At 51.4% G+C, this 15,023-nt stretch overlaps 3 protein-coding genes and 3 non-coding genes across 11 annotated transcripts; 4 read left to right on the top strand and 2 right to left on the bottom strand.

Annotated features, from left to right (window-relative positions):
• Positions 1-1,232: 1,232 nt before the first annotated feature.
• On the bottom strand, positions 1,233-4,914 carry Rab34 (RAB34, member RAS oncogene family). 4 transcript variants are annotated; one of them, XM_087910251.1, is made up of 11 exons: positions 4,755-4,890; positions 3,870-4,073; positions 3,578-3,669; positions 3,011-3,076; positions 2,822-2,923; positions 2,671-2,735; positions 2,484-2,535; positions 2,136-2,217; positions 1,958-2,048; positions 1,733-1,840; positions 1,233-1,638 (listed from the first exon to the last, which is right to left on the bottom strand). In XM_087910251.1, the coding sequence occupies exons 2-11, from the start codon at positions 3,921-3,923 to the stop codon at positions 1,571-1,573; spliced, it is 780 nt and encodes a 259-aa protein (XP_087766377.1). In that variant the 5' UTR covers positions 3,924-4,073; positions 4,755-4,890; the 3' UTR covers positions 1,233-1,570. The 4 variants fall into 4 exon arrangements, 2 of the variants coding, with proteins under 2 accessions (XP_087766377.1, XP_087766376.1); XM_087910250.1 differs by having other exon boundaries at positions 3,011-3,079; XR_015738805.1 differs by lacking the exons at positions 1,233-1,638; positions 1,733-1,840; positions 3,578-3,669 and having other exon boundaries at positions 1,990-2,048; positions 3,870-4,241; positions 4,755-4,914.
• A 3,527-nt stretch (positions 4,915-8,441) lies between these two features.
• Rpl23a (ribosomal protein L23a) lies at positions 8,442-11,161 on the top strand. The gene is made up of 5 exons (XM_085695423.2): positions 8,442-8,581; positions 9,266-9,449; positions 10,471-10,647; positions 10,871-10,940; positions 11,083-11,161. Exons 1-5 carry the CDS (start codon positions 8,557-8,559, stop codon positions 11,095-11,097), a joined length of 471 nt encoding a protein of 156 aa, XP_085551549.1. The 5' UTR covers positions 8,442-8,556; the 3' UTR covers positions 11,098-11,161.
• LOC146893124 (small nucleolar RNA SNORD42) lies at positions 9,125-9,193 on the top strand. The gene has a single exon (XR_015003925.1). It is a non-coding gene; the product is annotated as a small nucleolar RNA SNORD42 (small nucleolar RNA).
• On the top strand, positions 10,307-10,377 carry LOC146893123 (small nucleolar RNA Z17). Its single transcript, XR_015003930.1, has one exon. It is a non-coding gene; the product is annotated as a small nucleolar RNA Z17 (small nucleolar RNA).
• On the top strand, positions 10,727-10,792 carry LOC146893122 (small nucleolar RNA SNORD42). The gene has a single exon (XR_015003927.1). It is a non-coding gene; the product is annotated as a small nucleolar RNA SNORD42 (small nucleolar RNA).
• Positions 11,162-11,331: 170 nt separating the features above from the next.
• Positions 11,332-14,894, bottom strand: Tlcd1 (TLC domain containing 1). 3 transcript variants are annotated; one of them, XM_085695421.2, is made up of 5 exons: positions 14,753-14,894; positions 14,389-14,503; positions 12,574-12,656; positions 12,404-12,486; positions 11,332-12,171 (listed from the first exon to the last, which is right to left on the bottom strand). In XM_085695421.2, exons 3-5 carry the CDS (start codon positions 12,635-12,637, stop codon positions 11,788-11,790), a joined length of 531 nt encoding a protein of 176 aa, XP_085551547.1. In that variant the 5' UTR covers positions 12,638-12,656; positions 14,389-14,503; positions 14,753-14,894; the 3' UTR covers positions 11,332-11,787. The 3 variants fall into 3 exon arrangements, with proteins under 3 accessions (XP_085551547.1, XP_085551548.1, XP_085551546.2); XM_085695422.2 differs by lacking the exon at positions 14,389-14,503 and having other exon boundaries at positions 14,753-14,861; XM_085695420.2 differs by lacking the exons at positions 14,389-14,503; positions 14,753-14,894 and adding an exon at positions 12,972-13,341.
• Positions 14,895-15,023: the final 129 nt, after the last annotated feature.

Here is a 15,023-nt window from a genome sequence, read left to right on the forward strand (position 1 = left end):
ACCGCCCGGCCAACAGCTATTGCTTTGGTAAGTGAGAACGTTGTCCCGGCTAAGCTGCTTCCCAACATTTATGACTGTAAGTCATTTTCTGCATTTTCCTCAGTTGTGTTTTACAGCAGAAGAAATACTGCCAAGACTTGCTGCCAGCTGTGCTTGGAAAGATGGGAATAAATAAAAGACATCAGCATCCCGCTGGAGTTAACTGACCATAGTCAGATTTCCATATCACTTCCTCCAAGGCTCAGGGACCACTAGGAAAGGGAGGCAGAAAGGATTTAAGAGCCCAAGGAAGGGGAGAAGTGTTATATAGCCATTTTATTTGACATAAAACCCTTCATCTTAGCTGGGTGGTGGCGGTGTACATCTTTCATCCAAGCCCTCGGGAGGCAGACAGATCTCTGTGAGTTCGAGGCCAGCCTGGTCTACAGAGCAAGTTCCAGGACAGCCACACCCAGAGAAACTGTCTTGAAAAACCAAAAAAGTAAAACAAACAAACAAAAACCCTTCCGTCTTAAAGGGAAACTCCTTAAAAGACATAGGATGTTCTGCAGGAAGGTTCCTTAAGCTCAGGAAGTAAAGAACACAAAGGCTTCAGGGAGTCCCTGAAACTGAGCAGCTATATACTAGGCTCCTCCTTCCCCAAGCATATTTAAGCAGTCAGGACTGCTTGAGAGACACTCTTGGACAAGCTGAACTGGCTGGAAGAAAGCCCCTCCAACCTGTTCAGCTGCCTGAAGACTGCAGCAAGCTCCAAGCTTCATAAGCTGGCACTCATACTGGGGTAGCTGTGGGTGATGCAGCTTTGGTTTGGGCCATTTCTGCTCCCGGAAGAAGACGCTCATCCATACTCCTGTAAGTCACCTGAATAAAATTCACTGGTTCACCAAGCTGGACTTCGAGGATACACAGACTTAGTCTGTCATCAATTTCCTACCTGGGACAAATGGACAAACTGTCACACAGTTCACAGATGCAGAGTAATTTCTAGGTCAGGCTGGCCTACAAGAGACCCTGCCTCAAAGAGAAAGGGAGACAGAGAGGAAGGAAGGAAGAAAAAGGGTAATTATTCAGACTTTAACCCAATGAGGATCGAGAGGATGCAGTCAGTCCTCCAAAGCCTGGTCTCTGAGGTTTTAGCCAGTGTGAGTAAGAATAGACAGAATCCCCACAGGGGCTTCAGTTCCTAAATTACTACCTCTATTATCCCCTGTAAAGAAATCCAGCCCAGAAAATGCTAATAACAGATTTTAATGCATAAGGCACAGTATAAGGCTGGAACTGTTAAGTATCATCATACATAAAGGGCCCAGTAGGCTGAGCAAAAGCAGCAACACTGACCTCCATCAGGCACCTTGGAGAGCCCCAAAGGAATAAGGGGTCATCCAGTCTTTGGCACGGTACCTGGGGGCAGGAAGTGACTAGCATGGTCCCAGTTACCCTCTGGGGGTACTGCCTTCAAGGGGCGGCTCTTTGGTCTGGAAAGTCAGTGCAAACATCCAGGGGTTGAGTTCAGAAGCAGTTGGGGTGGCACAGTCCCCCAGGAATGGGCAGTTTCTGGACAGTCCTCTCTTCAGGGACAACATGCGGCCTTTTTCTTGCTGGCAGTTAGGTAGAGGTTTTTGTCATCACTGTTGATGCCTGGAAAAGGGTGGGAAATACATGAAGCAGGCACTGGAGGTTCACTCACTCCCCCTACTCTCTGCCTGCCACCTTCAACTGGATGAACACTTACGAACAACATCCCCAATGCGCCGAGCCCCCGATTTCTCCAGCTCAGCCAGAACGTTGGCCTCAAAGGTCAATGCTGCCACGCGGAAGAAAAATTCCCGGACATTCTCACCTGACATGGGGAGCAGAAACAGGTGCTTAGGGGAAGCAAGATGGACCCAGCTGTAGATGTAGGAGTGAGAGGTGGGCAGGCAGGCACACACAGCAGGAGGCTGGGGACCCCACTCACCAGTGAGGGAGGACACTGCCCAATACTCAGCCTTAATCTCTTGGGCCACCTTGAGGGCATCCTTCTCCATTAGGGAATATTGAGCAGGCGTCTGGGAGGATAAAATCAGCATCAGATGGGGAGGTGTGGGGGGGGGTCCCCTCACCAAGCTGGGACGTTCTCCCACTGGTACACTTACACTCAGGTCCTTCTTGGAACCCACAAGGAAGAGAAGCACGTTGGAAGGGTCATTCTCCTTGAGCGCATCAGCGAGCCACTGCCTGCCACAGATGGTGGACAGCTGTAAGGAATGAGTGAGCCTGACAGGCCCCATCTGCCATCTTTCCCTTGTCCAGTTACCTGCTCTGTTTTTTCTTTTTCCTTTGCCCTCCCCCCACACCTCCATTATTCAGAGGATTGATCCCAGTTTCCCACGTGTTGCTGGCAAGCGCCCTACTGCTCAGCTACAGGCACAGCTCTTAGGAACACCCTCTTTTTCTAAGCCCTCGCTGGATTTCCCCACTGTGTGCTGGGCATCCTTACATACTTGGTATGTTCCAGGGATGCCACATCATTCAGGTTGAAGACGATGATGATGGCTGAAAGAGGGACAGAAACAGCTGCAGGCTGGCAGACCGACGGACGCCTGCGGCTCACTTCCCTTACCCACTCCGTCTACTTAGAAGCTTGCTGCGCTTAGACAGACTGCCTGCATCCCAGGGCCGAACTCATACCTTGAGCTCCTCGGTAATAGGTGGAAGCGATGCATTTGAACCTCTCCTGCCCAGCAGTGTCCCAACTGGAAGAAAGGAGAGTAGAACTGAGACAATAGGGTGTGCAGAACCGGGTGACAGGCTAGCTGGAAGGGGTGGAGGGGACACTCACAGTTGGAGACTGAAGGGGACACCCAACACTTCAAATCGTTCCATCTCAAAATCCACTCCAATGGTGGCCTTGTAATTTTTATCGAAAGTGTCTTTGCAGAACCTGGGGAGGCATCAAGTAGGCTGTAGCACTGCCCACCTTGTAGAGACTGATCCTACCTTGCCCAGCCGTGCTCCAGAATCCTGTTACCTATTAATGAGACAGGTCTTCCCCACAGACAGGTCCCCCACAACGATGACCTTGGATATTTTAAATCTGCTGGACAGAAGGTAGATGACAGAGAAAGTGAACATCAACTTCACTCAGGGAGTTCTAATACTCTGACTGGGGCTTAGTTGTACCTAAGCGGAAAGTTACCATGGACAGCAGGCTTCCCTGGAAGCCTGGGAGGTCCTGGACAGATGTATGTGCTGGGGAGCAGTGTTTAATATCAGGGATATTCACGCCTCTCTTTCTCTGGGGTATGTGTGTTGGGGAGGGGCTAGAAGGGGTCGTGATGGCCCAGGGTTTTACACACGTTAGACAAGTGCTCTTTCTCTTCCTCTGAGCTGCACACAGCTCCAGCCTAGAGGATGTATGGATGGTGTATAACCTCACCATGATGGATGCCTTCTCCATAGGCTTGCAACAACCTCGTTCGGAGGAAAGGAGAGAACTCCAGAGCTGAGGCATAACCATGTAGCCTCAAAGGGGTCATTCGAATGCCTTCAAAGTTTCTTGAGTATTTTTTTTAAGTTAGGGGTGTCCCTAACTCACCCCACGGTGCCTGTCCGGTGCTCCTGGCAGGCGCAAGTGACGCGGGGATGGAAGTCTTTGCGCACGTGCAAAGCGGCCTCCTTCCTCAGGCACTGAGAGGGACATTGTGAGAATGGGGCTTTTGTCCCGCAGCCAGGCAGCCAGGGGTGGGGGGTGGGGTGGGAAGCGGACCACCCAGAAACAGCGGGCCTTGCTGGGCGACGGGGCAGGGCCCAACCCAACTGCTCGGGTGCCACCTCTCCCCGCCCACACTCCGCTACAGCCAGAGGCCCGACGTGGCCCTGGTGCCTACCTGGGGCAGCTCCGCCAGGACGCGGTCCCTCCGCACGGGCGCCAGAATGTTCATTTTGTCTGCGGCCTTGCGGGGCTCCCCGGGAGGGCGCGGAACCCTGATCCGCCCTGGTCCGTGGGGACCCGACGATCACTCGCGGCCGTGGGGTACCGACAATCACCCGGGGCCACGGGGAGCCTGCTGGAGCCCTCGGCCTCGGAGACGCTACGACCACCGCGGGCCAAGGGGATGAGACGATCACCCCAGGTCTGGGAGAGCCCACAATCACCCGAGCCCGGGGCGTTCCGAAGACCACCCGGGGGCGGGGAGACCCCTCGGCCACTAGCTGTGGGCGGGGAGTCGCGTCCTGGGGAGCCCGGACCCTCGCGGACCCTACAATGACACGGGGTCTAATAGCTCCTACGATAACCCGGGGCCGCGGAGACCCGACGACAACTCGGGGCTGGGATGGCTCTACCATAACAGAGCGGCCTGGGGGCGCGGGGCCGCCCCGCCACCCCGAGTCAGTGCGCGCAGGGGCGGCGCCGCAGACGCCCGCCAACGGTGAGAGGAGGGGGCGAGGGCCCTGGACCCGCCGCAAGGCCTGCCGTCCCACTCTGTTCCCACTTCGCGAACGATGTAACACGATCCCCGGAAATTCCTGGAGAAGGGCCGCCCCCTGCCCCGCACCCAGCCGCTCCGGGGTTTGCAGCCGCCCTAGTGGCGGTCCTCGCCAACCCCCTCCTCTCTCCTGCGCGCTGCCCGGGCTCTACCTCGCGGGCCAGATTCCTTACCCTACACCAAGACTGCCTCCACCCAGGCTGGAGCCTTTTTCAAATTGGTGTCCCCTAAGCCTCTCTCCCCTTCATCTCCCTTTGGGGCTGCATCTTCCTTGGGACCCCTTACCCAGCGGAACTGGTGATGGGAAACCGGTGATTGTAGCGCAGCATCTGGCAAGACCCAGAGCCGCCGAGGGGAAAAGGGGGAGAGAAGGGGCCCAAGGAGAGGCGGCGCTTACCCTCCACGACTCTAGGCCTGGAACATGACTCATAGAGTCTGCCCCTGCTTGCCCTTCTGCCCTGAGAGGTGGGACCAAGGGCCTTCAGGGGCTGCCAAGATGGGAACGAAGTGTCCACCAAGGACCAGATATCTCAGATCTGTTGTCTTTCCGTCGAGTCTCCTACTGTAGAGAATGAGGAAATGTTAGGTAGACTGTAGAATTTCGTCTTCTAGAATAGTCACCATTCCGGGACTCTAGGACTCCCTTTCTTTATACGGGTGTTCACCTTTTTCTTCCCAGATTAGAACTGTCAAAATCAGAACAACTTTTACTTTTTACACACACACACACACACACACACACACACACACGAAGGAAGGAAACTTATGCCTGGAGCTAAATTTAAATATGCGAAGATGAATGGAATACAGTCCTAGAAAGGAACGACTAGTTCCGAGGTGAGGACCAGGAAATTATTCACAGGAAAAACTAGGTTATCCTAGAGTGATGGTTCTCAACCTGTGGGTCTAATCCAATATCTAATAATCTAAGATTATAGGAAAACACAAATATTTACATTACTAGTCATAACTAGCAAAATTACAGTTATGAAACAGCATCGAAAATAATTTTATGGTTGGGGTCACCACAACATGAGGAACTGTAATAAAGGGTCGCAGCCTTCGGAAAACTGAGAATCACTGTCCTAGAGAAACCATACGCTGTTCCAGCTGTGGCTAGAACCCCTTTAGTAAGGTGGCTCACACCTGCAATTCCAACACTCATTAGACTGGGTTCTGGGTTGCGGAGTAAAATTTTTATTAAAAGAAAAAAACAGGCCAGTAGTGGCACAGGCCTTTAATCTCAGTACTCAGGAGGCAGAAGCAGACATATTTCTATGAGTTTCATGACAGGCTCTAAAGCTACACAGAGAAACCCTATCTCAGGGGCATGGGCAGGTTGGGGTTGGGGGAAGTGTTGGGAGTGGTGGCCTCACACTTGGAAACAAAGGCAGGCAGATTTTTGTGCTTTTGAAGTCAGTCTGATTTACATTGCGAATGAATTCCAGGCAGTCCAGAACTGGGTAGTGAGATCCTGTCTCAAAAAATAGAAGAGAAGGCCAGGTGTGGTGGCACACACACTTTTAATCCCAGCACTGGGAGGCAGTGGCAGGTGGAGCTCTGTGAGTTCGAGGTCATCCTGATCTACAAAAAAACAAAAGATTAAGGATTAAGAGCACCGATGGCTCTCACGGAGGGGGAGAGCAGGGGTTCTGTTTACAGCACTTACAAGGCAGCTCACATCATAGTAACTCCATTCCAGGGAATTGTACACTGTGCTGGTCTCCTCTGGCACCAGGCACAGATGTGCACAGACATGCATGCAGGCAAACATGCAAACACATAAAATAAAATTGCTTTAAATATTAAGGGGTGTAGGAAGATTCAGCAGTTAGTGGTGCGTGCTGTTCCTTGGGGATTTTTGTTTGTTTTTGGTTTTTGTTTTGTCTGTTTTTTGTTTTTTCAAGACAGGGTTTCTCTGTGTAACAGCTCTGGCTGCCCTGGAACTCACTCTGTAGACCAGGCTGGCCTTGAACTCACAGAGATCCACCTGCCTCTGTCTCTGGAGTGCTAGGATTAAAGGTGTGCGCCAGTATTGTTTTCTCTTTTTTCTCTCTCTTTCTCTCTCTTTTTTTTTTTTTTTTTTTGGCTAGGAGGTTTTACTGTAGCTTTTGATGCCTATCCTATCCTGGAACTCCTGGAACTCCCTCTCGTAGACCAGGCTGGCCTTGAACTCAGAGAGACCCTCCCGCCTCTGCCTCCCAAGTGCTGGAATTAAAGGCACGTGCCACCACCGCCCGGCCCTTTTATTTTTTTCTAGATAAGGTTTCTCTGTGTAGTCCTGACTGTCCTAGAACTCACAGAGATCCACCTGCTTCTGCCTTCCAGTGCTGGATTAAAGGCCTGCACCACCGGGCATAAATAAGCACCACCACCGCCCGCAAATAAAATCTTTAAAAATTACACAAAAAATTATTTGGAGAAGTCTGTGTGTGTAGTTGTTTTATAGCTCTTCTGGAACTCACTTTTATCTCATGTTTCATTTTTTAATCGGCCACTAAATCACTGTGGTGGTAACTAAACCATATCTATCTCTGGAACCTCATTTTCACACAGATGTCATATGGAGAAGTTAGAGAAAATCCTGTTTTCATACTAGCTTTAGCTTTGTTTCTCCTCTATCATTGGTCACGGTGCATTCTATTTGTACTGTTTATAGTTGTGACAGTCTCACTACGGGTAGTACTGGCTGGACTGGAACTTACTAGCAGGCTAGCCTTGACTTTGGGGCAATCTTTTGTCTCAAGAGTGCTGGGATTACAGGGGTGGCCAATGAAGGGTTTCAATCTATCTGTATCTATCTATCATCTATTTATTTATAATTTTTAACAATTTATTTAACTTTATCTTATGTGCGGTGGTGTGAAGGTGTCAGATCCCCTGGAACTGGAGTTACAGACAGCTGTGAACTGCCATGTGGGTGCTGAAAACTGAACCTGGGTCTTCTGGAAGAATAACCAGTGCTCTTAACCCCTGAGTCATCTCTCCAGCCCCTATTTATTTATTATTTTTGATATAGGGTCTCACTATGTATATATCTGGCTGGCTTGCAAATTGCTCTGTAGAGCAGGCTGACCTTGAACTCCCAGAGCTCTGTTTGCCTCTCCTCCTGGTGCTGCAATTAAAGTGTGTGCCACCACAGCAAGCTACAAATTAGATTTAAATGCTTTCTCTTTCTTTTTCTTTTTTTCTTCTTTTAAGGCAAGATCTCACTATATAGCTCTGACTGTCCTGGAACTTGCTATGCAGACTAGCTAGGCTGAACTTGAAATACTGGAACTAAAGACATGTACAATCCCCATTCAGTTTAAAAATTCTTTTTAGGGCTGGAGAGATGGTGTAGAGGTTAAGAGAACTGGCTGCTCTTTCAGAGGACCTGGATTCAATTGCCAGCTCCCATATGGCATCTCACAACTGTTTGTAATTCCAGTTCCAGGGGACCTGACATCCATGGCAAAACATCAATGCACATGATAAAATAAAATAAGTTGGAAACACACACACACAATTCTTTTTAATATTGTTTATGTGAGGGTCTCTGGCCACAGAGTGCCCACAGAGGTATGTATGCTGGGAATCCAGCTCAAGTCCTCTGAAACAGAAGTAAATGATCTTAATTGCTGAGCGTCTTTCCAATCTCCCAACCTGTATTCTTCGCAGTTGGTAGTGTTACTGGCTTCTAAAATGGCAAACCTCTCCCCCAGCGCTGGAAATTGTTCAAGAAATGAAGTGGAAAGGACCAGACTCAACCAGCAGGTTCTATAAACCATACACAGGATTAGGCCTAGAGAAATACACATGGATCTTACATAAACTACAATTCCCCAGAAAACAAAAACACAAACAAACAAACAATTTGTCTTCAGAAAAAAAAACTACAACTCCCAAGAAGCGTTATGGTCTTTCGAAAGGACGGGTAGCGCATGCTTGATTTCGCTCTCTAGGAAATTAAATGGAACTGCAATTCCCAGGAATCCCTATACTACTGGTCACCCAATCAGCGCTATGTATAAACTATCGCGAGGCTCTAATGAGACTTCATCGTATAAGCTCATGGGAACGAGGTTAGGCCACCCTTTTCGTCAAGATGGCGCCTAAAGCGAAGAAGGAAGGTGTGTAGTGGCACGGGGCTGTGACGGGTTGGCCTGGGATCTCCACAGAGCGGAAGCACGGGGAAGGTGGCCGCTGGGCGAATCCATGGGGGACTTGTTTTGGGGCTACTATCGCGGTGAGGCCCACACTGCAGTGTATGAGGACCGCGTGGGCCAAGCCGCATGGGCTGGTTCTAGTGAAGGGAGTCGGAGAGGGCACCCAGCCGGCATCACTCGCCGCTGATCGCCAAGCCAAGCCGTTGGCTTTCCGAAGCTACTTAAGATCCACAGGATGGCCGGGCGGTAGTGGCGCATGCCGTTAATCCCAGCACTCGGGAGGGAGAGGCAGATTGATCTCTGTGAGTTTGAGGTCAGCCTGGGCTACAAGAGGCTAGTAGTTCCAGGACAGGCTCCAAAGCCTTGTCTCAAAAAGACCAAAACCCTAGCAGGTTTGCGCTCCGTGTCTTCATACCTATAAGAAATGCCCTCTTTTTTTCACCCACTTAAAACGGGAAAAATGAACCAAGTCATTACTCCAGGTCAATTATCTCCGCCTGCAATAGCGTGCATATGATGGATAAAATTTTAAGTCTCCTGAGACCTATGATGTCTTCAAAGGAACCACTGATGCGCGTGTTGACAGGGCCGCCGGAAAGGATCAGTTTATGAATGCTGCAGTCTAAGTTACATTTTCTTCCCTCTCAGCTCCTGCCCCTCCCAAAGCCGAAGCTAAAGCGAAGGCCTTGAAAGCCAAGAAGGCAGTGCTGAAAGGCGTCCACAGCCACAAAAAGAAGAAGATCCGCACATCGCCCACTTTTCGACGGCCCAAGACTCTGCGGCTACGAAGGCAGCCTAAATACCCCCGGAAGAGCGCGCCCAGGAGGAACAAGTCAGTACCTCGTACCCACTAGTATGTTGTAGGGCTCTAGGGTAGGTGATTTACTACCTACGCAGTAGTTGGCGGTATAAAACACATAATTGTCCAATGTGCTGCTATGGTGGAGGCGTGAGATCTTTGTATGTTAATTATTAACATGTGATCAATATTTGAATACTTCAAACAGATGCTGCTTATCTTAGGGTTCCAAGTGTCGTGGCATTTCTTTCTGGAAGGAACACGTGTGAGAGAGAGTGGGTTGATTAATTTATCTGCGTTGGGCAGTGATGCCCTCCTAATTAATCTGGTATAGAAGTAAACTTTCAATTAACACCAAGTCTAATGCTGTCCAAAGGAAGTTTGGAGTAATGGAAGAAATATGTTTGCTGAAAGAGCCATGACAGGGTTGTGTCTATGGGTGTCAGTAGTTTTGAGGCACCTCGTCTTGCGGTTAGGACCTAGAGTTTTATATGAGGCATGACCTGGGTTCAAAACAAAAGTTTAAGGACAGCCTTGTCTACAGGGTTCCAGGACAGTCAGGGATATATAGAGAAATTTGGCTTAGGGGACGACAGCCTAAAGGCAGTTGGATTTCTCAGAACTGCAAGGAAAAAAGTCGGGCAGTGGTGGCGCATGCCTTTAACTCCAGTACTCAGAAGGCTGAGGCAGGGGAGAATATCTGTAGACAAAGATCTATAAGAGCTAACAAGTTTCTCTGTGTGTGTGAAGGTCTGGCCTCATAGTAAAGGGCTAACGTAGAACTCAAATGGATGTGTGTGCATGGATTTAAGCATTATTTCGTAGTTACTTCAAAGGGTGAGGGCACCTTGAGTGGTGACTGTCCTGGGGCGTTTGGCCCCTAGTGCCCAGGTGCATGTGATGACACTGTATAGCGACCAAAGTCTGATACAGATGATTGCTGTTTATTGTCTGATGCACCTACTCTTTCCTAGACTTGGGCTTCAAAGTGTACCACTCTTGAATACCCGGTCCAGAGCAGTTTACTCCATTTTGTTCCTCCCATCTCTGCTAGGCTTGACCACTATGCCATCATCAAATTCCCCCTGACCACCGAGTCAGCCATGAAGAAGATAGAAGACAACAACACACTGGTGTTCATTGTGGATGTCAAGGCCAACAAGCACCAGATCAAACAGGCAGTGAAGAAACTCTACGACATTGATGTGGCCAAAGTCAACACCCTCATAAGGTGAGTGGGGCCAGGCAGGAAGGGCTGTGTCGGTTTACTTAACTATCCCCTGGTTTCTTGGTGACCCCTACCTCCCTTTGCGCAAATGATGGAAAACTCAAATGTTTGGAAAAGAATGACACCAGCAAAGGAACCACTGATGCAGCAGAGGGAGGAGGGGAGGAACGTGGAGGGCTTGGGGGTTGTGGGAGCACTCAACTCTAAGGCTTTCTTCTCCACTCAGGCCCGATGGAGAGAAGAAGGCATATGTTCGGTTGGCTCCTGATTATGATGCTCTGGATGTTGCCAACAAAGTAAGCATCCTGTCCAGTCTGTTCTGTATTTACACTCCGTGTGCCTGTATTCCCCACTTTCCCCATCTTGCCATCCCAGCTCATTTAACCTTAAACAATTACAGCTCCACAATCATAGCTCCTTTTTTTGTTTGTTTTTCAGATTGGAATCATCTAAACTGAGCCCAGCCGGCTAATTCTAAATATACACTTTTTCACCATAAATAATTCTGCTTGTCTTATTTTTTTTTCGCTTTCTGGTTGGGCTGCTGACATTGCTGTACTGTGGTATACACTAAGGTAACAGTGTACCTATGGGGTGGGTGTTGGGAAGTGTTTCCCCAGCTCTGAGCAAAAGATAAGTGTATTTACTCCATTGGAAGCACGATGCCAGTGTTAACAGCCTTCCTGCTCAGGTACTAGAGGTATTTATTACTTCAGACAGTGTTAGTTGTCCTGGGGCATGCCCCCATCAGAGGTTCAGAGCACAGACTTTACAAGAGTTCCTTCCTTTATCCCTGGGAAAGGCTGTTGTGAAACCAATACCAGAGTTTGGAAGAGCAGAGGGGTTATTTTAGAGTCGCCAGCATCCATTTCAGGGTGGTGTGGGTTGACTGGCTTTTGGACAGTGTCTTGTCCTCACCCATCCTACCGTGTCCAACCGGTTGGTCTGCTTCCCTCACCCCTTGCCCAAGAAGAGGACTTCAGAGAAGAGCTTTCATTAGTGTTTTCAATAGTGTGGGTGTAGGCTTAAGGTGGAAAAGCTGGCCCAGAATACACCCAGGCTTGAGGCAGAGAGAGTCCTAGTTTGTTACAAAGCTGTTGGCTGTGCTTTCTGTCCCTGCCACATGTCCTGGGTTATCCTTTCTCACTCAGTCAAGAATTTGTCTTTGTGTTGGCGGCTGGGAGCACGTTCAGGGCAGAAGTCCGAGCGAAGGAGGCGGGAAAAGTAGATGAGGATCATCAAATCTAACATGAGCAGGATGACCAACAAAAATGTTCCCAGGTTCCTCTCGCCAGCATACTGCAGGAAGAACTTGGTGAGGTAGACTTGGGGGGCCAGGCGGAAGAGAAAGTACATGACCAGGTTGACATACTTGTTGATGCGGTAGAGGAGGAGATGCTGTGCGTTGTTTATCTTCATCATCATCCTTAGTGTGAGGAAGATATTGCTGACCTCCACCAGGAGTGTTAAGACTCCCCCACCAACAAAGCTTTTCCAAAAGATACCAGAGAAGAACGCACCCATAGCCTAGGGAGCAAGTGACAGAACAAGGGCTGTTTAAAGAACACTGAAACGTGTCGGTCTTCCTGGGTACATACAACCAAAGTCCCCTAAGATTAAACATTCCTAGTCTGTTTAGATAGGTGAGGCCCGGAAGGAGCAGTGAGTCTTAGGCAACCTAGAGGTCCGACACAGCTGGGATTAGTGGCGCAAGGGGTTGTGACCACGTTGTGTTTCACACCACTGGCTTCTCACTTACCATGACATGATGAACAAGGTATTCCCAAGAAGCTCTAGTCTGTTTACTAACCACAATGTCCACCGTGTCGTGGATGAAGTATCCTAGTGGAGGGGGAGGGAAAGAACAGACTGAACACTATCTACTAGCTGCCACCAGCCTCTTACTCTGTCTCCTTGGGCATAACCTACCTGCAGAGAAGCACACCAGCAAGTAGCCAGAAAGTGACCATGCCGTCTCAATCTCCACCAGCATTTCAGGGGTTTGCCAGATGCTGGAACGGAGAAAAGGGATGTTCTCGCGGTTGCAGCCTCCCGGAGGACCCTCACCTCCCCCAACACTTGCCAGTCCCAGGGCACTCTGGGCGCCCACTATTGGCTGATTGGAGAGTGAGGAGGGGCTTGGCCGAAGCCCAGGTACCTCGGGTTTCCCACAGCCGTTTTCGGTTGGGTAGTTTTCCAAACGGGGAATCAGGTGAGATACTTGGCGTCTGTTCACCCATGAGTGATGGGAACAGCAACAGGGAGAACAGTCCGAGCACCCCGCGTAAGACCCCACGGCCATCTCACTACCCCGGTTGTTCACTCACCACAGCAGTGCCCAGATCCCAGATACAATGGAGTGGGTGAAGGAGACGAGTAGGTTATGCCAACGCCAGGTGCGCAGGGGGTCGGTGCGCACGTGAGCGGGCAGGGGCAGGCGACAGAGCGCGCGCCGGAGTGCCCGGAAGGTCAGCGTGGCGCCGAGGAGCAGCGGCCAGGCGGGGTGCAACAGTAGGTGCATGCTGGCCCTCCCTGCCGTCTGTCTGTCCGCCCTTTAGGCCGACTCCTCCGGCAGTTCTGGGAACACTACTCCGTCTCTGGCCAGCGAGCCACGATCGCTTCTGCCCCGGGCCGCCAGACTCACAGTTTCACGGAGCCCTCAAGGCCCCTTCGCTCCTCCCCGCGCTCCCGGCAAGGCCTCTGCCCGCCCCTGCCGCCCGCGCCCCCGCCCCGCCCCGCCGCCTGCCCCCGCCCCTCGGGCGCCTCTGCCGTGAGGAGGGCGCGAGCCCCGTGTCCCCCGGGGCCCCGCCCGGATCCCGCCGACTTCGAGCGCGAAGGGCTTGTCCCCGCCATCGTGGCCGAGGCACCCCTCTCTGGCGCCTCCCGACAGCCGAAAGCGTCCTCAGCCCCTTTAGTGCGTGCGTCCCCACTTTCTCTGCGGCCACCGGCTCCCACACCCTGGGCGGGGACCGCGAGAACGCTCCTCTCTCTACTCAACTCTTTTCAGGGCAGAGCTGGGCGGGACCATCACACACCGGGGTCAGCCCAATCCTGCTCCTAGGGGGATCGGGAGCGCCGCGTCGGACCACGGCTCCGCCCAGACTCGAGTCCTCTCTGGGACCTAGACCGACGTGTTTACCTGTCGCTCCCGCGCCCCTCACGAAGGGTGCTTAGGAACTGTTGAGTCACCCATCATCACACTTCTCCCCCCCAACCACACTCGAGCTCCTGGAGCCTAGCGGCTGTCACAGTCCTCCCTCAGACAGTCCCAACCCTCTTCTGGCTCCTTGGAGGCTGGGGCGGGGAAGGCTGCGGATTTGCCCAGACAGCTGGGGTGACCCTCTCTCCAGGGCAGTGGCCCGAAGCAGTTGCGGCTTCTGGCCACTAGGTGTCAGCCTGCGCTTACTGTGGTGCGGGGTCCAAGCCCGCCTCACCGTGAGAAGGCAGTTCTGCGCAGCGGGATAAGCAGACAGGAAAAGAGAAGAGCCGGGAGTGATGGGGTGTGTTTTAGGGAGGTGGAAGTAGAGGACGCAAGCAGAAAGTGGGGACTAGGAGAAATGTTTTAAAATGGGAAAAACTAGAAAGCGGCGCTCGGACACCCAGGGACCAAAGCCTTTTGGGTGTTTGCTGTTCCCCTGATGGTTCCCGGGTTACACATTAACTCCCTTGGGGCTCCAGGGTCACCGAAGGCCCGGTTGGTTACTAAGTGACAACATGATGTGTTGTCTTGGGTGAGCAGTTTACCCTTTCTTGTTCCCAAGTTCCCAGTTTGCTCACGGAAAGCCTGTCCACCAGCGACTCCGGCCTGAGCCAGTGACTGCAGGTTCCCTCCGGTCTTTCCACGTAGGCTAGCTCTGGGCTGGGCGGGGACAAAAGATAAACATCCCTTCCCACGCCTTCCTCACCCATTCAGAAATAGGGGGCATTAACGCTTGGCTAACGACCACCTCCTGAATACTGGGGTTTTAGAGCAGCGGCGTCATGAATAAGGATTAAATAAACCCGGTCCAAACCCTAGCAGTGATACTAACCAGCCCACTATTTCTGACTCTCCCCGTCCTCCATCCTGACACTTTCGGGTAGAGGTTTCCTTCCATTCCCATCTCACCCCAAGGAGGTTCGTGATGAGCACCGAGGACTGGATCCCCTTAGTTCAGCGTTTTGTGCGGGCTTCTGAAAAGCCGAGAGCGCGGTGCTCAATAGTTGTGACAACCTGGAGACCACGTCACGTAGTCTCCAGGTGAATCAGTTTGCCCATCTGGGGTTTTCCCGGTCACTCCCTTGGCAAATACCAAACAATTCCCGCGTCCCGCCCCACACTGCACGCTCTCGGTGGTTTATCCTTTACGAGCCAGAAAGGAATCCCTTTATCTTCCTGA

This window comes from Myodes glareolus, chromosome 9 (assembly GCF_982192425.1).
Source record: "Myodes glareolus chromosome 9, mMyoGla1.1, whole genome shotgun sequence".
Classification (NCBI taxonomy): Eukaryota; Metazoa; Chordata; class Mammalia; order Rodentia; family Cricetidae; genus Myodes; species Myodes glareolus.

Excerpts from the sequence above, each read along its gene's own strand:
- Tlcd1 (XM_085695420.2), bottom strand. The coding sequence starts at position 13,165 with ATGCACCTACTGTTGCACCCCGCCTGGCCGCTGCTCCTCGGCGCCACG. Across the intron at positions 12,487-12,573 it reads GCTGGTGTGCTTCTCTGCAG|GATACTTCATCCACGACACG; the intron begins GTAGGTTATGCC and ends CCCCTCCACTAG. Across the intron at positions 12,172-12,403 it reads ACCTTGTTCATCATGTCATG|GCTATGGGTGCGTTCTTCTC; the intron begins GTAAGTGAGAAG and ends CTTGCTCCCTAG.
- Rab34 (XM_087910250.1), bottom strand. The coding sequence starts at position 3,923 with ATGAACATTCTGGCGCCCGTGCGGAGGGACCGCGTCCTGGCGGAGCTG. Across the intron at positions 2,736-2,821 it reads GTCCCCTTCAGTCTCCAACT|TTGGGACACTGCTGGGCAGG; the intron begins GTGAGTGTCCCC and ends CCTTTCTTCCAG. Across the intron at positions 2,218-2,483 it reads GCATCCCTGGAACATACCAA|GCAGTGGCTCGCTGATGCGC; the intron begins GTATGTAAGGAT and ends CATCTGTGGCAG.
- Rpl23a (XM_085695423.2), top strand. The coding sequence starts at position 8,557 with ATGGCGCCTAAAGCGAAGAAGGAAG. Across the intron at positions 8,582-9,265 it reads GCCTAAAGCGAAGAAGGAAG|CTCCTGCCCCTCCCAAAGCC; the intron begins GTGTGTAGTGGC and ends CTTCCCTCTCAG. Across the intron at positions 9,450-10,470 it reads AGCGCGCCCAGGAGGAACAA|GCTTGACCACTATGCCATCA; the intron begins GTCAGTACCTCG and ends CATCTCTGCTAG.